The sequence below is a fragment of the Suricata suricatta genome, chromosome 8 (genome assembly GCF_006229205.1).
Source record: "Suricata suricatta isolate VVHF042 chromosome 8, meerkat_22Aug2017_6uvM2_HiC, whole genome shotgun sequence".
NCBI lineage: Eukaryota > Metazoa > Chordata > Mammalia > Carnivora > Herpestidae > Suricata > Suricata suricatta.
In genome coordinates, this window is record NC_043707.1 from 73,075,193 (window position 1) to 73,103,176 (window position 27,984).

Here is a 27,984-nt window from a genome sequence, read left to right on the forward strand (position 1 = left end):
CAGCCGGTTAAGCGTCTGGCTTCAGCTCAGACGCTTATCTCACAGTTTGAGTTTGAGCCCCACATTGGGCTCTGTGCTGACAGCTAACTCAGAGCCTGGAGCCTGCTTCGGATTCTGTATCTCCCTCTCTCTCTGACTCTCCCCTGATTGCACGGTCTCTCAAAAATATATTTAAAAACATTTTTAAAAATTAATAAAACAAAAATAGGAAATTAACCATGACTGGAAATCCAGGTAAAAAAAAATTTTTTTTTGGAGGGAGAGATAGGGTACAGTGAATGAGAGCAGAGGGAGTGGGAGAGAGAAGTGGGGATTGAACTCACTAACCATAAGACCATGACCTGAGCCGAAATCAAGAATCAGATGCTCAGGAGAGAGAAGGACTTATATAATGGATTTGAAATTTTCCTTTTTGGGGGTGCCTGGGTGGCTCCATCAGTTGAGCATCTGGCTTCGGCTCAGGTCATGATCTCATGGTTCGTGGGTTCGAGCCCTGCGTTGGGCTCTGTGCTGACAGCTCAGAGTCTGGAGCCTGCTTCGTATTCTGTGTCTCCCTCTCTCTGACCCTCCCCTGCTCGCACTGCCTCTGTCTCTCAAAAAATAAATATAAAAAAAATTTTTTTTCCTTTTTGGAGGTGATCATCTGGTTTCTCTGTTACTATAGTATAGCTCCTGTTTTATAATAGGAAGCAGTGATAAAATGGGATTGGATGTGTAAAAAATTCACTTTATAACCTATTTTGCCATAGTACTATTGAGGAAAGCTTGTACTTGTAAAGCTGAGTTTCCTTTTGTGTTAATACTTAGAGAATTATAGAATTTTGACAAAGTCCTAAAAAGAGTTATAGCAATAAATTGACCAAAGTGTAAAAGTTTTAATTGAACTATCTCAATTTTTGTAACAATGTGTTTAATGAGAGCCTGGAGGAAAAAGCAACCTTTAATAAAACTTTAGAACATTTGCCTATATATAAAATAAGGCTAACTAATATCTGGTTAAGGCAATAAATATTTTAAATATTTTGTAAAGACTGGCTCACAAATGAAAGGTAATTCATCACTTGTTTTATTTGAATATTCCCATAAAATAAGGCCACTTAAGTGATTTGCTCAACATTTTGAGTTGCTTAGCTTATCCCTATAGTCATAAGCCACTCTTAACTGTAATGTTGGATTAAACCTATCATGTGACGTTATTGAATATTAAACTCCTAACACAGGACAGTCAACTTGTACCAAGGGATGACTATCTAGCCTGCACAATATTTTAAAAAACTACTTAACTCTCTAGTTGCTTAGAGGCCCCACTACACCCTATTGTTACTACAACTATTTCTTTCAATCAGTTGAGTTACCAGACTAGCCTAAGAAGACATTTAAAATCCCACTTCTACACAGTGCCCTGCTCCTGGTCATTGTATCTGTTCAAATATATGTCTGGGTTACTCCAGCTGGGTAAAAATATCTTAGAACTGTTCTACTTCTATAAGCATCAAACCCTATGTTCATATATGTAAACAGGTCTTTTTCTTGGGTAGTATGAAGCAAAATATATATACCCAAAAAACCCCACAACTGACATAATAAGCTTATTTGATCATGTTACATAAAATGGTATGTGTTTTTCCACAGGTAACCTTTGATGCAACTTGGTCTCAAGTGCAAAGACAGGTGCTATAATCATGCTGGAATTGCAGATGCTTGTGACTTTCTCTTTGCGATGTCGCCTGATGAACAGTGAGGCCTTGTCAGGTATTGCAGCAGCCAGTGCTCCCTATAAGGAGACATTAACTGGTGAGAATCCACAAAATGATCCCTTAAACATCAAGATTATTTTAATATTTTCTAAGTCACTTGTATACCTTTTCCATTTGTAAAGCTTTCTTGAAACATGAATATCACTTAATTTGGAGAGCTTTCAAGTTTACATAAAGTTTTTAAAGTTTTCACTTAATTCTTCTAAAAATCTTGTGGAATGGGCATAGGTATATTAATCCTCTGTTGTAAATGGGATGAATGTTAAATATTATTTAGCTGGGACTCAAGCAGGTGTTCTAACTTCAAGTCAACACTTACCTCCTTTATGTAACTTTGGGAAAAATTTGCTTATCTAGAATTTGACTTGATATTTTTGTTGAAATAACCAATGTTAAATAGCATCAAAGACAGTGATAATGTGAATAGCTACTGTGTATGATTAATAGAGGACTGTTTTACTTGGCATTTATTATTAGTGTCCATGCTATATTAAAAACTATCGCTATTAGAATTAAGAGTACTTCTGATCTCTCATTCATATGATGTGGACTTCACATTTTCCTTTATGAAGTTTGGTGTATATTTTATTTATATAAAAGATTGTTATCTTTAGGACTCAAGTGAAATTTTCTGAGATAACTGGCCCCACTTTAAGTATTGATTAATAAAAGTATTTTTAAACTTAGAGATAAAATCTTAGAACTTAGCCTCATCATATCCAAATTAATAATCTGATATGCATATGCCACTTAAAATTAGATTAAATAATTACTCTGTAGATATAATTATTTTCTCAATTTTTCCAAACTGTGTTTCATAAAGGAGATAATTGTGTCTTAACAATATTAGGTTCATTATCAAGTGTGTTTGGGAAATAATGCATCTTCCACCCCTCTCTTAGATATTTAACAGCACACAGGAACTTTTAAAAACAGCAAATTTACTTAATTCAACTTTCTGATCATCGTGGAACATCTTTTGGTGGGAAAACATTTTGCATCATTGGGCACAAAAGGGACTGACCAGGAATTTGCTCATATTTCTCTTTGTTTCCTATAGTTATAGATTGAATACAGGGCATATATATAGCTATAATTCATACTTATAGAAAGCACAAGTGTTCCATGTTTTAGAAATATTCTATAAGAAATTCTGAGATCAAACCTGCCAGAGTTTTATCATGTCTTAGCAGTTAATACACAATTAACATGCTTTCCTGAAATGTGTCATTCTTCCTAGAAAAATTTTATGAATTTTTTGCTTCCATTTTATCTTGTTTTGAATGTGTTCTACCATTAAAAAAAAGAAATCACTTACTGTGTCATATTAGAAAAACACTGTATTAGTATTTTGCATAAATGTACTTGTTTTTTCAAACTTAGCCTCTAAATAGTTGCATATCTTGTATAAACCCATTAGTAGAATATAAAGTGAAAAAATGCTTTTTTGGCCCCAATTTGATTAGGGTATGATGACTACATCAAGACAGGCATTAACCCTGAGAAACTTGTAATGGGTGTTCCTTGGTATGGTTATGACTATACCTGTCTAAATCTATTGGAGGTAAGAACAAATTATTTTTAATTATTTAATCCCATAGAAATTTCTGAACATTATACATAATACATATATAGTATATAATATACAGCCAGGTTATACTATACAATAACATATATGTATAATATGTATATATGATATAACTATATAGTCAGGTTATTTATAGTATATATTTTATTTCTAATAGAGTTTTATTACATTTTCTGATTGGGTTCCTAAGATTTGCTTAACTGATAAATGTGTAACATGAACATTTTTGTATTTCTAGGATTGTGTTTGTACCATTCCAAAAGTCCCTTCCTGGAGGGCCTCTTGTGGTATTGCTTCAGGACATCAGGTGCCCTACAAAATAATTACAAAGGACATAAATAGTTCTATTTCTGGAAGCCACTGGGATAAAGATCAGCAGGCTTTTTATAACTATAAAGTAAGACTTTTCACAAATTATGAACATTCTATTTTCATAACTGCATGTTTTCATAATTACATATTTGATATTGAGAATTTCCATCAGTTTTCTTTTAGGGTACAACATAGAGCTTACATGAGTAAACTTGTCTAATCAGGCACTTTACTTTCCAGCTGAGCAGTTCAAGTTATGCTAATAACAGAACTTCTCTGCATAGGTACTTGTCATTTTAGATAATGTTACAAAAACATGCATATCACAAGCAGGATTTCCCTCATAGTTGACAATTATTTTGATCCAAAGCCACAGTTATCATACATAAGTTACTGCTCAGTAAGCCTTCATTTCAAAGTAGCCTAAAGGTTCTGATGAGGCTGTTTTTTAGGGAGGCTGAGAATAAAGAATGCCTCATGATGGAATCAGTGCAAAATGGTATAAAGTATGGGACATTAAACAAATTATTATACAGATAGAAAGTTGAAGAAATAGAGGAAATGACCAGAGCAATTCTGGTCATTCCATACCTCAAAAATCTGATTAAAAGCTCTTCTCTGAATTTACTTTGGATTTTGTTATTTTAACAGGAGCCCTAACATATGATGTAAATTCCTAAATAACAGCCTGATCCCCATTTATGAAAAATGACTATAAACATATTCAATAAATTTTAATTGGTAGAATCTAAAGTATATATGTATTAAACTAGGGTGTATTATAATCCTGTTTTTGCCAAACAGTGTAATATTTTACACTCTAAAGTACTATTTTTTGTAGTCCCTGACTTATTTTTTCCTTAATGAGTCAGACATATTCTTTAAGGCTTTAGAATTCAGGAAACATTTTGATAAGCCTTTTGAAAGCTGTTAGACAACAATTTAGCTATTAAACTGTTTTGTTCCTCTTTTTCATTCATTGTAAAATTCCATAACAATCCAAATCAAGCTGCTTGTTGTGAGTCAAGAGAATGGTTTTGCTTTCTTAAGCTGTCTGAGCGACAGCAGCCTCCCCGCGCATTCTGTATGCCTGCAAGCATACATATGCTTTCATCAGGCAGAGATCAGTCCTACATAAGCTCAGGTTTTCATCCTTCACGATCTGAAATTTCTTAACAGTATCAAAAGGCTTAAAGTACTCACTAAATAATGGCAAAATTCAGAGAGATGTGTCTTTGGATTCATCCCTGAATCTGCAAAAATAAATATTTCTATATTTACCTAGAGGTTCTACAAGTTGCCTTTTAATAGTGAATCACTACTACAAGCGTATCTCATTTTCTATTTAAATTGTGAGTCTACTTAAATAGGACTACTTTGAAGGACATTAGTCGGTAAATAAACTGACTTAATTCCAGTGGTGCTACCATAAATAAATAACTGGCATCCATTGAGAATTGCCTTTAAAAGTTTCCCAGCTGTATATAAAAAATAGAATGACGTGTGATTTTTATTTCCTATCTTTTCCCCCTTTTGCCTAGTTCTTCTGTTCCTTTCCTTTCCAGTAGCTTATCTACCTTCTAGGAGAGACTGTGTTAGTACAAGAGGCAGTTGATGCTGGGGAGAATTTAAGGGATGGAAGGTGAGCATAAGACCATTTTCTAGTTTATGGTTCTCAATCAGGTGTATGCCTAAGTTACCCATGGAACCCATGCCTGACAGGCTCTTAAAATCAATTCTGTAAGATCTGGAAAAGGAGATATTTTCCTCACCCATTACCTTTTGACTTGATTTCCTTTATGATGAATCAGTCATCTGCTGAGCTCCTAACTGGGCACATTTTCAGGAACTGTACGGAATATAAAAGAAAATGCATAAGCTGGAGAACAGTGATCCTCTGCGTATCAGAATTACCTCTTGGAATGGCACAACACAAAACAAAAATACATCCTGTCATCGGCCCTGGAAGATTTTGATTACATAGGTTTCGTGTAGTTTGTTATTTTTTAAAGCCACACAAGTGATTCAGATGTACATCATCAGATCAGACCAAGGAAGGAATCTTCGGGCATGAGAAGGTAGACTACATTATGAAGTTCATTTGTTCTCTTCTGTTGTGAAAGCACCACAATCCATCATGCCTAGAAAGTATCACATGCAGAACCATCGAAGCATAAAATACTGTGCCCTAAACTTATTATTTTATTGTAGCATTTCTGAGTCATTGGATTTAATATTGTACTGAATAGTTTAATTTATTCTTATGGGATTCTTCTGGCCATTTTCATCAAGTGTGGTATGATAACCCTCAGAGCATTTCTTTAAAGGCGGCATTGGCAGGTGGCACGTGAACTGTCTTGACCACTCCGGGGATGCTGTGGCCAAACAGCAGACTGAAGAAATGTGTAAAGTCTTAAATTCAAAGCCGTGACAGATAAGCATCTTTTATTCAACTATTAAAAATATATAGTTTTATCTAAATCTTATCATACTTAAAAGCAGGGAAGTGTTTTGATTATCTAAAAACCAAGGTAAGAAGTCAACGTGCTATATTTATTCTTCTGTGTTTAATACTATAATTAGGAAAAGTTGTTTTCAGAATTTTATTGCAGAAATTATTTGCTTAGACTAGATTTTTTTTTTAAAACCTAGTCTTTGAGAAGCAAATTTAAAACCTGCAATTTAGTATCTCTTCTTTTAGGTTCATCAAGCTGATGCAAACAATTTTTCTGCTTCCTGATTTCATAGAGTACTCAAGTTCTCTGAAAGCCTCCAGAGGGAAAAATAAAAGATTAAGATAAGTAATATTTTGAATTAGTAGGTAGATCTACCTAATATTTTTTTTTACCTAAATTATTTTTATGAGGTTATACAGACACTTTCAGGAAAAACTTTAGTGTTGAATAGGATTCTATTTTTACTTTTTCAATTAATATTCCTTCACTTATGAACATCTATAATTTATCTTAAATACACATATAGAAAAAAATTATCTAAAGACATTGGGTTCTCAATTATTTTCTCTGCACAAAATCTCTCTAAAAGATAATTTTTTTTCTAAATGTAAAGAGGTCTCTGTTCTTTCTCAGGGCAAGTGTGTTACGCTGATACTAGTTCCTATAAATAAAAATCTGCATCCTTGAACTCTAGACTTACATAAATATTATCTTCTCTGTACATTTTCTCCACTTCCCTCAGCTGGGATAAAATATTCTCAATAACAGATGACTGAATCATCATTTATTTCCTAGTTATCCAATTATTTATGGCAGAGTAAAACCAACCATTTTCCATAGTATTTGTTAAATTACTATTGCCTTTGTATTTCTAAAATTTTAAAAATTTATATCCAGAGCTATGATAGAGATTAGTATCTAAGAATTTAAATTCAATATCATTTACATAATTTCCAGATTGCTTTAATCAAATACAATGAACAAATGGTCTCTAATTAAATCCTATATGAATTATCTGCATTTAAAGAAATATTGCTATTAAGCTTTAAGACTATAAGTGAAAATGATAAAATATAGTACTCTAAAACATGTCATAGACTTGAAAGCTTCAAAATAACCAAATAGCTATTGCTTTTTTACATCTAACAGTTCCTGAAACACGTTTTAAAACCCAAATGAAAAGTGAAAAAATATACAACTTATGATTTATATAAAGTACTGCACCATGAAAACAATGGTTACATTTCTTGACAAGTAAGTTTTAACATACCCAATGGAGATTGTAAAGATGTGCTCATTTTCTTCTGCACCAGTTCAGCTCTCAGCATGCGTAAATCTGAAACTGCTTGTTTTCTCATCTACAAGAAGAATTACCTTTTCAAAAGTGAGTTTTCATCAACAGTTCTAAAATTCAGAAGAGTCCTAAGTGAATACATGCTAGTGAAAAGCACCTAGAACTGGGCTATTCAATACAGTAGCTACTTGCCACATGTAGCTATTAGAAAGTCTGAAAACCAGTTCCTCAGTCACACAGTAAGCTACATTTCAAGTGCTCGATACCCTTATGTGGCTGCTGGTCGCTGTATCTGACCGTGCAGACACGGAACATTCCCATCACGGCGGAAAGTTCTCATCGGACAGTGCTGATTTTAGAAGGGGGTCATTACTCCTGTCCTAGAGCTATTTCTGAGAAAGAAATGAATTTAGATGATATATATACATGAAAAATAATCAGAATGAGATAATTACCCAAGAATGGGTTAAAAAAATGGAGCTGAGAGAACTGAATGCTTTTTCAGACTTTCATATATTAGAGTCATCCATAAATAACTTTTAAAATATTGAGAGACTATACTGATTCACAAGGTACTTTTCCTTTTAGTGAAATGTTACTAAATTTTACTTTGGCCTTGTTATAACATGCACCTTTTCACAGGATTTAATTCTTGCATTTTTCTCACTCATGCTCTTGGTTAAGGTAATACTTTTAAGACCGTCAATCTGTCCTATCCTTATGCTTCTGATACCCAAAAATAAAACATCAAAACAATTTATTTCAACATAAATGTCTGATTAAGAGAAATGCAAATTACCTTAACTTCTATTATGAGTTTCATTTTGTCAGTATCCAATTTTCTCTTAAGTTGGTCAATAGCATGCTGCACCTCAGTGATCTGGACTATAAGGTAATTCTGTGTGAAATATAAAGACATCCTTATTTAGTATAACACCTATTTATTTTTATTTAAGATTACTTACATATTTTGAGAGAGAGAGAATCCCAAGTATGCTCCATGCTGTCAATGCAGAACCTGATGTGGGGCTCAAACTCACAAACTGTGAGATCATGACCTGAGCCAAAACCAAGAGTCAGATACTTAACTGAGTCACCCGGGTGCTCCTATTCAAATTGTCTTGCAAACTATCAAGTCATAACAAATACCAAAAAAGCAAATCATATGAATAACCTATTGCATAAACTCATTGCTTTGGAGTAAATTAGTCTTGACCTTTTCTTAGGGGACCACATTCCCTTCTGTTCTACTATATTTATTCATGTTTTAAAATAACCACTTACCTTTATAACTATAAAAGGAATATACTAGATTTAAGATTCTAGCAAGGCTTTTGAAATTGTCATAACCCTTTATCAGCTGAATCAGATAGTATTAAAATATTTAAAATATTTAATAATTATATACTATATTTTATATAAGAAAACCTATTTAATATAAGAAGCCTCTTTATTTTTGTTCAGAAAAGTTTGAGGTATAATCAACAAAAACTAAAATTTTAAGCTGCCTTTGTGAAAAAAATTGTATATTGAACTCGATAAAACAAAAACTCAGCTGATACTTCTTATCTTGCATGGCTAAGATGGACAAACCATTACTTAAGCCTATTTGTGTTTTCCATTAAATTTATCTAAAATGGAAACAGAACAGATTGGTGGTTGCCAGAGGCCGAAGGGTAGAAAATGAATGGAAATGGGTGAAGATGGTCAAAAGGTACAAACTTGTAGTTAAAATAAGTTCTGAGAATGTAATGTACAGCATGATAACAATAGCTAACAATATTGTATATTTGAAAATTGCTTAGAGAATAGACCTTAAAAGTTCTCATCACAAGAAAAATAACATCTACCATCTCACAGTTACAAATTAACTAAATTTACTGTGGTAAGCATTTCACAATCTATACACAAGTCACTGTTACATACCTTAAACTAATGTTATACACCAATTACATCTCAGTCAGACTGGAGAAAAGTTTTATATATTCTTGTTTAGGAGGCATTGGCAACTCTATTGGTACCATGAGGACAAGCAGTCTTATAATGAAGACTATGCTGGAAATAATAGGTAAGAAATGCCAGAAGCACACAGTCCCTTAAAGTCCTCAGTAAGCTGCTGAGGGTGTCCTCTCAGCACCCATGACATGAGATCATACATTTTCTTAAATCAGGTTAAGTCCAGGTTTTGTGACCTGTAGCCCAAAGCATCCTACCTATGATAATACTAGCAATGATAAACTATGTATTTGGAGTAGAACTCTAATAGAATGTGAAGACATTTAGTAAGTAAGTACCTTAGAGTCTGTGATGTTTGCCAAATATTTTGGTCTCATCTTCATCCCTCTGGCTTCCAGCTGCATGAGCAGTTTTTTATAGTAAAGTTCTAAATCTTCTTGGAGTTTTGTTAAAACCTCCTCTGATGATGCTGTGATTTTCTTTATTTCAACGTATTTTTTCTTCCAACCATCACAGGCTACCAAAAAAAAAGCAAGGAGTGTAATAGGAGTCTGGGTACAGAATTAAACTTTTCAACTTGGAAAGGACCCTTGAGTTAATTAAACCCTCCCTGACTCTTCCTTCCTCCTATGTTCAGGAAATTAAAGATTGAAATGCTTATTAGATAATAAAAGAATTGGCCTACAAATATAGTAAAATAGTGATGAATCCAGGAACCAAACCAAGTTCTTTAAGCTTGTAGTTATTTCTGAAAAATCTTGATTAAAAATACTGCCTATAGCAAAATGTGTCTATTTATTTTGATTACTTTTTCCATAATATGATTTGAAATCATAATTAAAACAATGAAGAGAACGGCCTAATATGACTTATGTTTTGTAAAAATAAGCTGATTCTGATTCATCACTTATATCCCCTAATGTATGTAGGGGAGAATTTCTTAAACCCGAGCTCTGTAGGTGAAAAAATTACAAATCAAATACTGCCAATTTACAGAATCACTTTGACACCAATGAGATCCTAAATACAAACTTAATAAGAACATATTTATGTTTCTCTTTTAAAAATTATCAAAGATGGGGCGCCTGGGTGGCTCAGTCGGTTAAGCCTCTGGCTTCGGCTCAGGTCAGATCTCACGTTTGTGGGTTCGAGCCCCGCGTCAGGCTCTGTGCTGACAGCTAGCTCAGAGCCTGGAGCCTGTTTCAGGTTCTGTGTCTCCTTCTCTCTCTGCCCCTCCCCCTCTCTGTATCAAAAATAACTAAAACATTAAAAAAAATAAAAATAAAAATTATCAAAGAAATAAAACCCCAAATATATAAGAGGTGATTTGATTAAAATTCTATAAATATACGGGATTTTAACTACTTATTTCCCTCATGCCCTATATCTAATCCCTCAGCAAGTTCTATTGGTTTTACTGCTAAAATACTTCCAGCATCTGGCACATTCTACTTCTTCAATGCTATGTCCCTAGTCAGTGCCTTCCTTGAAAATTCAAGCTAAAGCATCTCTCCTGCCCCATCACTGTTTAGAGCTCAAAAGAGCATAGTAATCAGTAGCTGATATTGTTTTGTTTACTGTCTGTCTCCTCCCATTAGAAGCAAGCTAAGGGTAGGGACATGTTTATCTTGTTTTACTGCTGTATCCCCAGCATTTAAAACAATGCAAGGAATTGAGGCACATAGTAGGCTCCATACATATTTGATGGCTGATACATGCCTTTTATCTTGAAACATTCCTGTTGAAATAGAGAGACAGAGCATAAGAAGGGGCAGAAAGTGAAAGAGATACAGAATCCTAAGCAGGTTCCAGGCTCTGAGCTGTCAGCCTAGAGTCTGATGTGGGACTTGAACCCATGAGCCATGAGATGATGGACTGAGCCACCCAGGCACCTGTGATCATTCTCATTTGATAAACAGAAAAAGGGAGGCACAATGAGGAGAAACAACTTGCCTACGTAAATCACTGATCTGGTATTAGAATTCTGGTCCTGTGACTTCTAGTCCATTAAACAGTATGACAAAACTGAGTCATTACCACCATTTCCAGGATACCAACTTAATAAGGTAGAACCTGCAGAAATATCTCCTCCTGACATTGCCTATAACCTTCAGTCAGTTCTAATATTGAATAATTCTGCTGTAAATTGAGAATCCTACCACCAGTTAATTCCATATATATCTTTTATTCATATAATCCTCAAATACTACCCAAAATGCAGTCATCTCAAATCCTTTAACATCTCTCTACCCTGGCTTGTTTTTCCATTTCAACCAGTCCTAACAATACTTGTTTCTAATTCTGTTGCAGAAGTTTTGTAACTAATTTCTCTCATTCATTCATTCAGTTTAGCAAAGCAACAGACACATACCACAAAATTAAGCATGTAGGGAAGACTAAGGGATTCAAAGGATGCTTCCAGAGTAATACCTAAGCTGAGATTGAATGATTAATAGCAACTAGCCAGGTAGACTGGGAAGAGGGAGGACAGAAGGAAAAGGAGATGTCGATGGCAGAGGAAATGCACGTCTGAAGGCCTACACCCGAGAGAAAGCACACTTCAGATTCAAGCATATTTAACACCCTTCTGGAAGCCTTTCTTGATCTCTTCCATCTAATTTGGGTGTTCTTCCTCTGTACTCAGATGCATACAATTCTGTAATTCCTGTATCTTAGCATCATCAGGATGTATCATTTGCCCAATGGACTATAAGCTCTTTGAGGACAGAGACAAAGCTGTGTCTGCCTGTGATCTCCACAGCCCCTAGAACAGTGACTAAATTCAGTAGACAATAAATATTTAGTAAATGAATAAACAAAGGAATATTATAAAAATATTTGAACTTAGATTTTAAAAACCTTATGTAAAGTATAAACATAATTTATTAAAAGATGTAATAAACTTTACCATGATATTGCTTCAGTTTGCTTTGTTCAAATAGTTTTTCAACTTCTTTTATTAGTTCTTCTCTAATTCTTTCCAGATATCTTCTTTCTTTCTTCACTTGTTTCATTTGTTCAATAATGTTCTCTCCTAAAAGATTATAACCCATCAACATCCAAAAACTAAAACTTAAAAGTGCTTAAAATAGCAAGAGTAAATTTTACCCACAAATAATATTAGTGATTAAGTATATGCAATAATTAACATAATTCACATACTTTAAAATAATTTAACATTTTTGTGGTAAAATACACATTTTTAAAGGTACAGTTCAGTGGCATTATGTACTTTTATGATGCTGTGCACCCCTTACCACCGTCCATCTCTAAAACTTTTTTTTATCTTCCCAAACTGAAACTGTACCTAGAATATAACAACTCCCCATTAATATTTAATTTTACATCACAGAATCACTTGTACTTATGGTATCATCATACTTACTTTCAATCTGTAATAAAGAGATATCAGCTATTCCTGGAGAAAGAACAGGTTGACAAGGAAGTGAAGGAAAATCAATACGATCTGGCAAGGTGATGCACTCTTTCTTACTTATCTGTAAGCAGACAGGAAAACTAGTAAGATCTGGTAGAATATTATTATTTGCACCTGTCTGTAAGCATTTGATAATGTACAACAGCAATGCATTTTCCTTTTACTTATAAATACAGATTTGGGATTTTGTCATCATATAAGATTCTCTCTTGTGCTTCAACTTCTCTATTCCACTATTACTTGGACTTTATACACAGGCATTTCAAGTTAAAAAAAAATCTATTCCTTTGTAAACATGATTTCTAAGATTCTTATCTCAGTTACTTGTTTTAACTTTATCTTGAGCCAATTTTGATAATTTATATCTGCTTAGAAAGTTTATTGCATTTTCAAAATTTAGCATATATTTTGTTGGCTCTGTATTTGTATCACCTTTATCTTTCCTAACTTTTGTGTTTCTATCCTTTTATGATAAACTACCTTGAGCCTGGTGTCTCTCCCACCACCACTTCATAGATCTGAGTTGTTTTCAATTCTTCTAGGTTTTTCACCTTTGTAACTTATTAGTATCTCCTATCTTCATTAAGCCCTTACTCCTACTTTGTTTTATTGTTCTTTTTCTAGTTTTTAATGTTATGTTACATTATTAACTTATAAATTCAGGCTACTACAGGATAATGTCAACCATCTAAATTACAATCTCTCCACACGTCCTTCCTACTGTAAAAAGAGCAAATAAAATTAGCCATAATTTATGTTTACAGCATAAGTAGGACACAGAATCTGTTAATTTACACATACCTTAATTTGCATATAACTGGGGAAATAAACACCCTAGACCAGCAGAGTGTGCTCAGGAGCCCACCTCCAAGCGGGTATGGACTGCTTGAGCATTAGAAGCCACTATACAAAGATAACACAATAGACCTCAACCACAATTTAGTCTGGAAGGAGGGATCCACATCCATAGGAGAAATACTCAGAGTAAGGATAAAATCTGGTAAATCAGAGCACTTTTGATGAGGCCAAAAGAAAGGGGCTTATAAAATGTAGGGGGCCTGAGATGGTAATCATGGGAAGACAGCTTTGAGGGGAGAGGAAAATATTTTGGAAGAGATGTTCCCTCGGGGCTAGATGGTAAGAGAAAAGAAGACAGTGGCCAAGATAACAGCTCTGCTGAATTAGGTTAGTAGAAAACAATTCAAAGAAAACAGACCCAAAAGGCCCCATTTATTTAAAAATAAAGAAATAATTACATTTCACTATATGAACAGAAGAGGGAGCACCCAACCTAAGAAGCAAAAGAAACCAACAAAACATGGCTCCCTGTTCCTCAGTAAAAACACGTTATTACTTAAGCAGAAAAACTCGATGCAAGTAAACATGAACAATACCTGCCAGTTATTCCAGAATCCACATAAATTTACTTTTTAAAAACCCTCAAAATTGAGAACTAAAACCAAACAGCCAGCCATGAAGCAGAGAGAAAAACTTAATACTTCTAACATAGATTAAATATAATTAAGCATTTGAAGATACCAACAAACACAAGGATTTTGAAACAGTAAAAATGGAAAAACAGGAAGATGTGAAATGGGAGTTGGCTAAACTGAAGAAAGAAATTAAAGAAAAAATAAAATTGTCTCAGAAATGAATAGATTAGCAACTACCCAAGACGGAACAAATATGACCAAAAATACAGTAAGGATAGTGGAGAATACAAATAAAAGCAGCAAAGAAAATGAAGCATTAAAAAATAGTGAAATAGATCAGAGGGAAAAAAATAATGTATATAAAAGGTAAAGAAGAAAAAAATAAAATCTATCTAAATTATTTTCTGGAATTATAATTTTAGAAAATGCTCTTGAAATAAAGAAGTCTGGATTTTCATACTGCAGGGATCCACTGTGTACCTGGAAAAACCTGATCTAGAATTTTCAACTAAGTCATAGTCTGGTAAAACTAGTGCACGTTTACAGGAATCCTTGGGCCTTCCAGACAAATATGCCCATGCTAGTCTACAAAGAAAAGAAAACCAGGAATCACACTTTTTAATAGTAACATGTAAAACATCAGTAGAGCAACATTTTAAAGAAATTCAAGAGGAAAAAAGATGTAAGCCAAAGATGTGATATCCAATTAAGCTATCCTTCAGGTATCAAAACTCTAGAGCAACAATGAATAAGTTTTGTAAAGGGCCAAAGAGTAATTTAGGCTTTATGGGCCACATGTTATCTCTGTCATAATTCTTCTCTTCCTTCAATACCTTAAAAATGTTAAAAGCAGGGGTGCCTGGGTGGCTCAATTGGTTAAGCGTCTGACTTTGGGACAGGTCATGAGCTCACAGTTGGTGGCTTTGAGCCCCACATCAGGCTCTGTGCTGACAGTAGTCTGCTTTGGATTCTGTGTCTCAGAATCTGGAGCCTGGAGCCTGCTTTGGATTCTGTGTCTTCCTCTCTCTCTGCTCCTACCCCGCTTGTGCTTTCTCACTCTCTCAAAAATAAACATTAAAAATAATGTAAAAAATATTCATAGGTCCAAGGCCTTAAAAAACAGTCTGCAGGCCCTAGTTTGCTTATCTTTGCTCTAGACAAAGTTTTAAATGTGGAAGAAGAGAATACTGTAGCTAGGTGCTTTTTCTAAATTGAACTTAATCCAACCATCTAACCAAGACATGATTGAAAAGTCTTATGGAAAGGAACTGGCAGTAAGATGAAGAACATATTTAATTACAGATCTGAGACAAAAACAAAGGTGAGAGGTTAAGTCTAGAAGTATGGTATATAAGTGTTATATCCTTTGACGAAGTAGAAATAACACAACTAAAAACACATTAGAGAAGAAAGGAGATTTTTTGGGTTACCCTGAATATAATAGGTCAGTGGATGATTTTAGAGGTAAGAAATGAAAAGCAGAAGCATAAATTTTAAAAAAGGGGAAAAGAACACTAGCATACTAGCATAAATGTATTAGTGTAAAAGTAAACACTAGAACAAAAATGCAACCTTCCTAAAACACAAGGAGACAGGAAAAGTACAAATAAACTACATAGTAACTCACAGTAACTGTAACATAAAATGACAACTCTCAGGTCAAATACATCAGTCCTATCAACATAAGTTGACATATTCATCTACTAAATAAAAAATATTTTCAGACTGCCTCACCAAGCAAACCCAACTCTATCTAGGCTGTATGTAAAAGACATACCTAAAACAAAGCAATTCAGAAAGGCTGGGGGAAAAAAGTGTGAAGGACCATGAGGGCACAGCAAATGAATGTATGCAAAAAAGAAAGTACAGGGGAGTATCTTGATATGCAATAAAGGAGAATTCAAAAAAAAGCACTTGAGTTAAAAAAGGACGCTTCATAGTGCAAAAGTGATATTAGTATTCACCTAAGAACAACTTTGCACCAAATAACACATAGAAATCTAAACAAACCAGAAACCACAGGGATAAACAGTAACACACTAATAATAGGAGATTCCAATATACCTTTCTCAGAATAAGTAGCTACCTAGCAAGAGAATGTGGAAAAAAAAAATAAGGATAAGGAATACTAAGCAAGGTATTCACCAAGATTATAGACAAGGCACAAAGTAGGGGAAGATACTTGCAACATACATAAGCATCAAAGAAATATCTCTAGAGTATATTAAAAACTTATACAAATCAGAAACATGACAAACAACCCAAAAGAAACACCTAAAAAGGTACTTCCAAAAAAAGTTACCAAAATGAAGTTCATAAAAATATTAAAACATGATGAACTTCATGGGTAACCTGAGAAACTAAAATTCAAACCACAAATAGCAGTAAGGATCCACCAGACTGACAAAAAGTTTTAAGCATGAAGCTAGCATATATTATTAATATCCAGCAACAATAGAACAATTATTGCTGCTGAGGGCGTGCCTTTTGCTCTGAAACCCAAGAGCTCTGAGCTGGGATTGCCCTGCCAGGACATGACTCCGGCTCCATGCAGTACTCCAATCTACCATCCGGCAGGCAGCCCTGGGTTAGCTGGCCGTTAAAACGCAGATGGCAACATTGCTTGCAAGGTTTCTCAGATCACCTTGTGAGCCTTCACTTCTTTGGGCCCAAAGTTGGTGGTCTTTCAGATTACTTGATTAAAAAAAAAAGAGACTGAGACCGTACATCCAAATGTGGTAAATCTCTCTCCAAATTCCAATCTTTTTTTTTTTTTTTGATAGTTTATTGTCAAATTGGTTTCCATACAACACCCAGTGCTCTTCCCCACAAGTGCCCTCCTCCATCACCACCACCTCTTTTCCCACCTCCCCCTTTCCCTTCAACCCTCAGTTTATTTTCAGCATTCAATAGTTCTCCAAATTCCAAAGAGGTCCATTAAGTGGCTCATTCTCACTGATAAATGGTACAAGATATAAAAGCCTGGCTTTCACTTTAAAGGGCAAACCTCAATATGTGCTACCCATACCTTGGACACCCAAAGATTTCACTGAATTGGTAAGCTCCTGAAATCTTTTGAGATTTATCTCCCATCCTCTAGCCTTGAAGGTAAGAAAATTTAGATATTTTAAGCTGCAGTTTTGATTCAATTTCAGTATAAATATTATGTGTAAGAGTTACCTTGAGATGGCGACAGAGCAGCCACTTTGCTGTGGGGAGCTCCCTGCACTGACAACCCCCACCCGCAGACCTGGAATGTCCCAAGTTGTTTGAAAAATAGCCAATCATGGAGTTCCAGCCTCCCCTCACCCCCATAAAAGAATCAATCCCACCCCACCAGGGTCCAAGGACGCCCATGCTTGGCAGTCGGCCCGGCCCACCGGAGATCAAACCCGGAACACTTTCACCGATAAAAACCTTGCCCTCCTGTACTAGGCATGACTTCCCTGACTCCCCTCACCTGAGTCACGTAACCTCAGGAGCTGCAGACCCCAATAAAGGCTTCCCTTTGTTCTTGAACTTGGCCTCCTTCTTTCCTCTTGCCTCTGCCTCCACCTATTAAATCTTACATGATGTTGCAATACTTCATTTAAACAAAAAAAATTTAAATCATACCTGATTGTTCTCTGTTCTAATGTTAACTCTATCATCTTCATTTTTCCAAAGAAGCGGACTTAAAGGGAATGACAGATTTGAAATTCATATTAAAAAATGATTCCATGAATATTAGCTTTTCACACTTTATATGCCTTATTTGACATTATGTGTAAACACAAATGTAACATTAAAACTTAAAAAGCCTGAGAACATTATATTTAAAGCTCATTAATGATAAACATAAACTACATTTTGCATGTGTAATAAAATCATGTTTATATTATAGCTAAATTCAAATCACATTATAATGTCTATAGAAAGTAAAATAAAAATTTTGGAAACACATTTTGTTTATACTTCTTTTCTGAAATGTTTATAAAATCCCTTAATTTCAAAAAACTATATGAAAAACTGTTGTCCAAGTACTATAATTCTCAGTGAAATGATACCATGTGAAACTCAGGCATACTGATTAGTTTACCCATAACAAAAAAATCTAAGTGAGGCAGAACAATTATTTCTAAGAAAGGCAAATAAAGACAAAATTTTCTGTCAGTAGGCTGCTCCTGATGACCCTAAGATTTATAATAGAAATAAATTTAAGCAATAAATTATTCCTCATTATATTGGAGACAAAAAACAAAGTATAGTAGTGATTAGAATCAAGGTAATTTTAAGTAAAAATATCACTAACTTCACTCATATATTTATTTGTTGTAATTAGAGGTCCTTATAACAGTACCCTGGACATCTCACTCTTTATAGTTTAGATTATGACATGTGGAATCAACATCTATAATAGTTACCTTTTTTTGTTGCTTAAATAATCACTATTTGATTCTTCCAATGATCCTGGCACTTCAGAATTTCCAATTTGATTTTCTCCAGTCTGGTTTTCTTTTGGAGTGGCTTTCCCCCCTGCTGATGTTCATTCATGGCAAGTAAAGTTAATAATATTAACAGTAAAATAAAATTTTATACAAATATGTACATATATATGGAAATACTCTAATCTTGTACTGTGTCCTTCACCATGAACTCTACTATACATGCTATAAGGCAACAATTTCCAAAGTAAATTTCATAAAACAGTTTATGTGAAAGGACAATTCTTTGGTCAATTCAGTCTGGAGGCGGGGGGGAAGGATTAAGGAGCCCTACCAAGAATACAATCACACACACACCCTTGCAAAATTTCCCTGTTTTTATGTACAATGTGAGTCTACAAGATGGGGGTAAGCTGGGTTTTACTTAAACTTGTCTTTAGAAAGTTTTTCCCCAAAGCATCTTTTGAAATTGTATTGAGGAAACTTCTCTGGAAGAGGTTGGTATAAACACAGAGCATATAATGTTATTTGTTGTTTCATGTACATTTCTATTTATAAAACCTCCCTTCATTTTAACAGAATTTCCGTATATAGGAAGACTACATATTGTCTTTAAAATGTTAACATTAGTGTTCTATATGATCTATATGAACAAAAGATCCATGAACCTCACAATATTAATGCAGATATTTTTCCTTTAGATAAATTAAATTTTTTAATTTAGAAAAAATTAATGAGTCATGTTAATATTTGAGAAATCATTTTACAAGGGTTGCCACAGAATTTTGCAACCTGAAGCCTGTACTGGTTTAATTTTAGTCTAGCTGCTACATTTCCCAGCTGGTATATTTGAAATAATCTTTTAAAGACAATAAACAGGGATTTTCTAAAGGATTTATTCAATGCAAAATGAACAAAACCCAGATGTATCAGATGCTTAAAAGTTAACGGTAAAATACTCCCTCACCCCAAAGAAAGAAACAACAATGCAAAATTCAGTAGATCCTAAGTAACTTTCATAGGGATATGGCATATGTATCTCATTCTTAGTCCAGAGCATGAGGCACTGCACCATTCTTTATCTGTGCAGTTTAATAACAAAGCAGGCCTATTCACTTTTGAAAAAATCATAATAGTGTTTCGAGAGCTACAGTAACATATGCATAAAATGTTACAGAGTCACAGAAAAGTAAGTGATAACTGTGAAACTATGTTTTGAACCGTGAGACGTTTGCCTGGCAAATAAGAGAGCAAGAAGAATTTAAGCAAAGAAAATGGCATTTGCAAAATACAGAGTAGTAATATATGCAGCATCTTTGGCAATCGTGAAAACTTCAGTATGACTCTAGCACAGCATTGTAAACAAAGCACAGGCTTTAGTCAAACACACAGGAGTTCAAGTCCTGGCACTGTCACAGCACGTGTGACCTCAGCTAAGTTACTTCTTTAACCTAAGTTTCCTTATCTCTAAAATGGCATAGTGCATGGAAAGCACCCAGCACAGCACCCAATCCTTAGGAGTGTCTTGACTTCAAGTTCTAATTTCTGTTCCACTGCAATTCATATTTTAGATCTTTATTACCTCAATCTATTCTCCATAGTGTCACCTAAGTGGTTTTGCTAGAATTGAAATCCAATCATGTTACTCCTGTTAAAACAAAGCAGGAAAGACTATCCATTGGAAAAAAGACAGTCACTTCAACAAATGGTGCTGGGAGAACTGGACAGCAACATGCAAAAGAATGAAATTGGACCACTTTTTTACACCATACACAAAAATAAGTTCAAATTGCACGAAAGACCTAAATGTGAGACAGGACACCATCAAAACCCTAGAAGAGAACACAGACAGCAACTTTTTTGACGTCAGCCATATCAGCAATGTACTAGATACATCTCCGGAGGCAAGGGAAACAAAAGCAAAAATGAACTATTGAGACCCCATCAAGATAAAAAGCTTCTGCACAGTGAAGGAAACAATCAACAAAACTAAAAGGCAGCCAACAGAATGTGAGAAGATATTTGCAAATGACATATCTGGTAAAGGGTTAGTATCCAAAATCTGTAAAGAATGTATCAAACTCAACACTCAAAAAACAAAAAATCTAGTAAAGAAATGGGCACAAAACATGAATAGACATTTTCCCAAAGATAGATAGATGCTCAACATCACTCATCAGGGAAATACAAATCAAAACTACAATGAGATGTAACTTCACACCTGTCAGAATGACTAAAACTAACAACACAGGGAACAACAGATATTGGTGAGGATGCAGAGAAAGGGGAATACTCTGACCCTGTTGGTGGGAATGCAAACTGGTGCAGCCACTCTGTAAGGTGGTATAGAGGTTCCTCAAAAAGTTAAAAATAGAACTGCCCTATGATCCAGCAACTGTATCACTAGGTATTTACTCAAAGGATACAAGCACCCCGATGTTTACAGCAGCACTATCAACAATAGCCAAGTTATGGAAAGAGCCAAATGTCCATCAACTGATGAACAGATAAAAAATGTTGTGGTACATATATAATGGACTACTAGCCATAAAAAAGAATAAAATCTTACTGTGTATAATGATTGGATGGTGGTAGAATGTATTATAAGTGAAATAAATCAGAGAAAGATAAATACCATATGATCTCACTCATGTGGAATTTGCAAAATGAAACAAATAAACATGGGGAAAAAGAAAAAAGAGGCAAACCATAAAACTCTTAACTATAGAGAACAAACAGCATTGCTTGGAGGGGTGTTGGGTGGGAGACGGGCTAAATGTGTGAGAGGCATTAAGGAGGGCACTTGTGATGAGCACTGGATGTAAGCAATGAATCACTAAATTCTATTCCTGAAACTAATTGTATGCTGTATGTTAACTAACGGGAATTTGAATAAAAACTTGAAACAAAGTTCAGATGGCTTCCAATTGCTAAAAATTCCTTCGTTTTGGAACCAAGGCCCTTGTAGTTCAAGTCCCTACCTATTTCTCCAGTTGTACTTCATGGTACTTCTTCCTCTCCTTTTATCCCTTTTATAATAATAATAATAATAGTAATAATAGCTAAAAGTTACTGAACCACCCACCGCATTAAGCAAATCATGAAAGCATTCATATCATGATCTATGTGACGGAAGCCTTCTGGAAATAGGCAGTGAACAATCTTGCATGGTCAAACATTTGCAACCCTGGGTCTAAAGTCCGAGTATAAAGGGTTCTTGATGCCATCTTGAACTTGGGCCTTAAGTGTAATCAATGAGTCTTTCAAAGGTTTCTAAGCAGAGAGAAATAATCCAGCTTGTAACAAGAATGATGCTGACTGCAATCTGGAGAATAGACTGCAAAGCAGATTATAAGCAAGGGGGCTACAATATGGTTTTTAAGGTTCCTTTATTCTAAGAATCTATTCTACAGTAAGGAATATTTCAAAGCTTAAAGTTTAAACAACTGAAAGAATGATGAAACCAAGGAAGTCAAGAAAGTACACTAGGTTGGGGGCAACAGAGGAGTCAAGTATTAAACATGTTAAAGTTGAGACGTCAAAAATGTAGAGGTGTGTAACAGACCCATGGGAAAGAACAGAAGACAACGAATAAAAAGAAATACCCATTTCAATATGAAAATGGGTAAAGCATTACTCTTTCCTTCATTAAAGGGCTTGTAAAACATACTATGCACATTATTACCAGCTATATTTGATAATATCATAAGTTAGAGTTCAGATATTTTGCATTCTCGTGCACTCTTGGTATTTTTAAGAAACTATACAACTATCATCAAGGGGAAGTAAACATATGGAAAAAAAATTAAGGAACTTTATTTCACATCACACATAAAAATTAGTTCCAGGTAGATTGATAAACTGACATGAAAAAGCAAAACATGTTTGAAAGACAATACATGATCTCAGGGTAGAAAAGGGATTTTTTAAAAAGACGACATAAGACTACCCACAAATGAAAATACCACTAAACTTGACTATATTAAAATTTAAGAACTATAGTTCCATTTGTGCTCAGGACTGTAGAATGAAATAGTACTCCCACTTGGACAAGGAGAAAAGGTAAATAACCAATAAGCTAATAACTTTTATTGAATACATCAGAGAATTATGGTTGTGAGGAACTGAATTCCAGTTCTCTCCTAGGAGAAAATTGTTTCATCTTTGGCAGGGCACAGGAGAAAGTGGTAACTACTATTAAAAGAAGAAGAAAACAGCTAAAATTTTAAGGAATTCTAAAGGCCAAGGAGGGCTACCAGGATAGTTTGGAATCCCTGGGATCTTCAGACACAAAGGGAAGTCAACACTTAATAGCAAACTCCCTCCCAGGTGCCTCTATCATATGCTCACAGGACTGACTAGGGGCGGGCAGGAGACCTGGCAGAAGACCTGGTAGGAGAGCCATCAGTGTCAAAAAGTATGAAATCCTATCTTTCTCAACACTCTTCTCTCACACGAAGCAAAACCTTAAGCCAACTGGGGAAGAACAGGAAACTCTTCCATCTCAGGACCCAGGCAAAAATGGACTGGCTCTCAAGGAGGAACAGAGGCAAAAGCCATCTGCTTTAGAGGAAAGAACAAGTGACTCCCCTTTCAACTACATTAGCTTTGAAAAGTCTTACCACTGAGGAGGGAGTGGAAAACCTTCTCATCACCAGTCCTAGGCAAAGCCTGAAGGAAGGGTAGAAGCAAAAGCTGTAAGAATAATCTTGGGTCCAGGATCATGCACTGATACAAAGCATAGATTTACTACCACTGGGTTGGGTGAAGGGAAACTCTCTCCTAAATAGAAAAAGTCATTTTTCCTTTACTTTAAAATTCTTTAAAAGATAATAGTATAAAATGAAAATGGTAAAAATGTATTGTAGAGTTATACACAGAAGTAAAATGTATGACAATAGCACAAAGGAACTGAAGAGGAAACAGAAGTAATACTGCTATATAGTTCTTGAGCTATATATGAAGTTGCATACAACTTAATTTTTATTAATGTTTTATTTATTTTTGATACAGAGAGAGACAGAGCATGAGAGGGGGAGGGGCAGAGAGAGAAGGAGACACAGAACCGGAAGCAGGCTCCAGACTCTGAGCTGTTAGCACAGAGCCTGACGTGGGGCTCGAACCCATGAACGTGAGATCTGACCTGAGCCGACATGGGAGGCTTAGCCGACTGAGTCACCCAGGCGCCCTAGTTGCATACAATTCAAAAGGAAACTTCAAATTTAAAGGTGTATAGTGTATAGCTTGGAGCAAGAGTCGTAAACTTTTCTTTCAAGGGCTAGATAATAAATTTTTCAGACTTAGAGACCATTGGGTCTTTGTCACCTCTACTCAAATCTGTCATTGTAATATAAAAGCAGTCATTGAAAATATGTAAACAAAATGGTATGGCTGTGTTCCAATAAAAGTTTATTTATTAAAAACAAGTCATAAGGCATGCATTAAGATAAAATAAAATAGGGGAGCCTGGTTGGCTTAATCAGTGGAGCATGCAACTCTTGATCTTCGGGTTAAGTTCGAGCTCCACATTGATAATATTATTATATCATATTATTAACAGAGATTATTAAAATTTTTTTAAATCTTTAAAAAATAAGTATAAATATAGGTGTTTGGTTACCTCTACCTTACAGTAACCACCAAAAGCTTTCTAAAATCAGAAATAACTAATGAGACAATAGTGGAGATAAAACTGAATCATAAAAAACTTGTTAATCCAGAAAGAGGCAAGAAAATGGAAAAACAGAAGATAGAAGAGATGAGATAAATAGAAAATAAATAGCAAGATGGTAGATTTAAAATGAACCACATCAATAATTATATTGAATGTAAATGGTCTAAATACCCCTAGTAAAAGATACAGATTGTCAAATTGGACTAAAAAGTAAGATCTAAATACATGCTGTCTATAAGAAACCCACTTTGGATATTCAGTAACAGATAAAAGAATGGAGAAAGATATTCCATGAAGACACGAATAAAAAAAAAAAAGCTAGAGGGGTACCTGGGTGTCTCAGTTAAGCATCTGACTCTTGATCTCAGCTCAGGTCATGATCTCACAGTTCGTGGGATCATCCCATGTGCTACTGGCACAAAGTCTGCTTGGGATTCTCTTTCTCCCTCTCTCTCTGCCCCTCTCCCAACTGCACGTACATACTCTCAAAATAAATAAATAAAAAATAAAAGCTAATGTCATTATATTAATATTAGAGTAAATAAACTTTTAACTGAAAACTATTACCAGAAATAAAGAGAAACATTGTATAATCACATTGTGGTCAATTTATCAAGAAGACATAATAATCCTAAATGTCATTCATCTAATAACAGCTTCAAAATATGTAAAGCAAAACTGATGAAGAGCTGATGATATCAACACATTTCTTTCTAATTTTAGAGCATGTTGACAAAATTTAAGAATTCCTTTCATCAAGAGAATCATAAAGAGAATAAAAAGACAAGCCACAAACTAAAATCTAGAATGAATTATATACAAACATACACACACACACACACACACACACACACACACATATGGTGGAAAAAACATACATATATACAGAATGAATCTATATTTAAAAGAAAGAAAAGGGGTAAAACACTTGAATAAAAGCAAATCCAAACGGCCATAAACATATGAAAACATGTTCAACCAAAGAAAAGGTTTGGAATTAAAAATTCAGTGTGAGGATTTAATAGCAGATAAGACACAACTAAAGAAAGAAACGATAAAATAGATTTGGAATAAAAATCTGCAGAGATTATCTAAAATGTAAAGCAGAGAAACAGGAGACAGAAAATATCTGATAGTGTAACAAGTTATAGTTCAATAGGAACTTTCAGACATTGCGAATGTGTACAACCACTCTGGAAAACACATGGACATTATTTAGGAAAGCTGAATATGTGCAAACAATGCCAATGTTAAATATATTCTCTGAGATCCCCATGAACCTGTACATTTAAGAGTCATGTAGAAGAATGTACATAAAAGAGTATTTGTAATACCCCCAAACTGGCAATAAACCAAATGTCCATCATCATAGATAAATTATGGTATAGTCTTATAATGGAATATTATACAACAATGAAAAAATAGTATTATATGTGAAACATGACTGAATCCTATAATGTTGAGCAAAAGAAGTTGAAAATAAAATACTTTCAATATGATTCCATCTCACTGAAACTCAAAACATATAAAACTAAACTACTGTTAAGAAATACATATTCAGGGGTGTCTGAGTGGCTCAGTCAGTTAAGCATCCAACTTCAACTCAGGTCATAATCTTGCAGTCTGTGAGTTAGAACCCTGCGCTGGGCTCTGTGCTGACAGCTCAGAGCCTAGAACCTGGTTCGGATTCTGTGACTCCCTCTCTCTCTGTCCCTCCTCCACTCACACTCTGTCTCTGTCTCTCAAAAATGAATAAATGTTGAAGCAAATTAAAAAAAAGAAATACATATTCAGTTAGTAAAACTATAAAGAAAATAATTATCTCAAAAAATCGAAGTAATTGTTGAAGAAAGAAGATGTGACAAAGACACACAAGGTTGGAAAGTGCTTTTAAGAAAAAGAACAATAAAAAATACAGCCTTAGAAACAACCATTAACCTTCTAAAAAAAAAATAACAGGACAAATGCACAAAGCACTTTAAAAAAATGTTGCTCACAGCAGTATTCTTAGTAGAAAAAACATTAATACAGAGTTGGATATATAAATTATACCACAAGGAATTCTATAATGATGTAGATCTATATTTAGATCTATAAATATTGATATGAAATACTTATGATATATTCTAAAATATAAGAAGAGGCTTTAAAGGGCTTGTATGTGCCCTCATTTTTAAAAGCCAAAAAATATTTATTATATACAAGAACTGAAAAAAAAATAACTGAAAGAGAATATATGCCAGAATACTAACAGAAGCCATCTCTGGATGGTGGAATTATTGTTAATCTTAGTTTTCTTCTTTACAGTTATCAATGTTCTACAACTTTTAAAAATGAACCTCTTATAAAGTACAGTTAATTTTTTTGCAGCGAAGCACCAAGAAATTAATACCATTTAAAAACTACACTTTCACAAAATTCAAGGGCTAGATATCCCCACCAAAGATTGTTTTAGGTTTTGTGCAAATATCATAGTTCAAGAATCTGGTCAGCGGCCCAGGATATGAAATATGACACTACTCACAGCTTTATATAGGGCAATTGTCCAATTCATTAGTCACTTGACCTTGCACTTTTCAGGAATACTGAGATTCCACTCTGAATTTTTTTCCCTTTAACCTTTTAAATGATATCATGACTGGAAAGCAATATTTAACACTAGAGACAAGCCTAGACCAAGAAGGAAGTAAAAATTTTCACTGAGCATTTTGCTGACATCAAATAATAAAGTAGGTGCATCTCATCCACATTTCTCATCAGAAATAGTAAAACACATCAGAAGGGTAAATACTAAATGCACCTATGATTTTTTTTTAAGGTTTATTCATTTTTCAGAAACAGAGAGAGATAGAGCATGAGGGGGGTGGGGCAGAGAGAGAGGGAGACACAGGCTCTGAAGCAGGCTCCAGGCTCTGAGCTGTCAGCACAGAGCCCTAAGGCGGGGGGTCGAACTCACAAAGTGTGAAGTCAGATGCTTAGCTGACTGAGACACCCAGGTGCCCTAAATGCACCTATGATTAAAGAAGGTGCTAAGTTTTAGTTATCCCTGGAATATAGTATAAACTTAGAATGTAAGAATCGTTATAATTGAAGATGGAGAAAAACGTAACTGGTTAAGAACATGTATAGTTTGCAGCTGTAATGCATGCTGCCATTAACTGGGGGGGAAGGGTCATTTCGGTTATAAATATTTAATATATCTGCTTTTACATCACAGTTTACTTCCCATAGGCATTATTTTTTCAATAGGTTTTTAGAGAATAGTTCCGCCTTTCTCTGTTTTATTTTGTTTAATTATCTGCCACTTTTTAAGGACTGAATTGTTAGTAAATTGATGAATGTAATCTGGTAAAAATGTATAATTCTCTGGAACACAAAGGTCTCCCATGATTGAAGTTGTTTTGCTTCTGTTTGATACTGTTTTCGTGACTAAGATCCTTCCCACTTACAGTAATAATACCAAGGTTCTATGCAGTAATCACTTCCTTTCTCCTTTAGTCTTCACTCGATTTGAAACTATTATAAAAGAGGGTAGGAGAGTTTGTTTATGTGCTGTAAGTATTTCAACTTGGTTTTTAACATAAGACTTAAATTGGGTTTTTTTTCTCTCACTTGTTGAAACTATTTTTAAAAAATCACCAAATGGACTTGTAG

General features: G+C 34.6%; 1 protein-coding gene across 1 annotated transcript in view; it reads right to left on the bottom strand.

Moving 5' to 3' along the window:
• Nucleotides 1-1,043: 1,043 nt before the first annotated feature.
• Nucleotides 1,044-27,984, bottom strand: part of SPATA1 (spermatogenesis associated 1) — a 56,176-nt gene continuing 29,235 nt past the window's right edge. The window contains 10 exon segments of the mRNA XM_029950136.1: nt 1,044-1,774; nt 5,437-5,506; nt 7,384-7,408; nt 7,410-7,471; nt 8,207-8,305; nt 9,702-9,880; nt 12,272-12,397; nt 12,749-12,860; nt 17,848-17,905; nt 18,636-18,750. Coding sequence (XP_029805996.1) covers nt 5,465-5,506; nt 7,384-7,408; nt 7,410-7,471; nt 8,207-8,305; nt 9,702-9,880; nt 12,272-12,397; nt 12,749-12,860; nt 17,848-17,905; nt 18,636-18,750 — 818 coding nt within the window. The 3' untranslated portion in view covers nt 1,044-1,774; nt 5,437-5,464.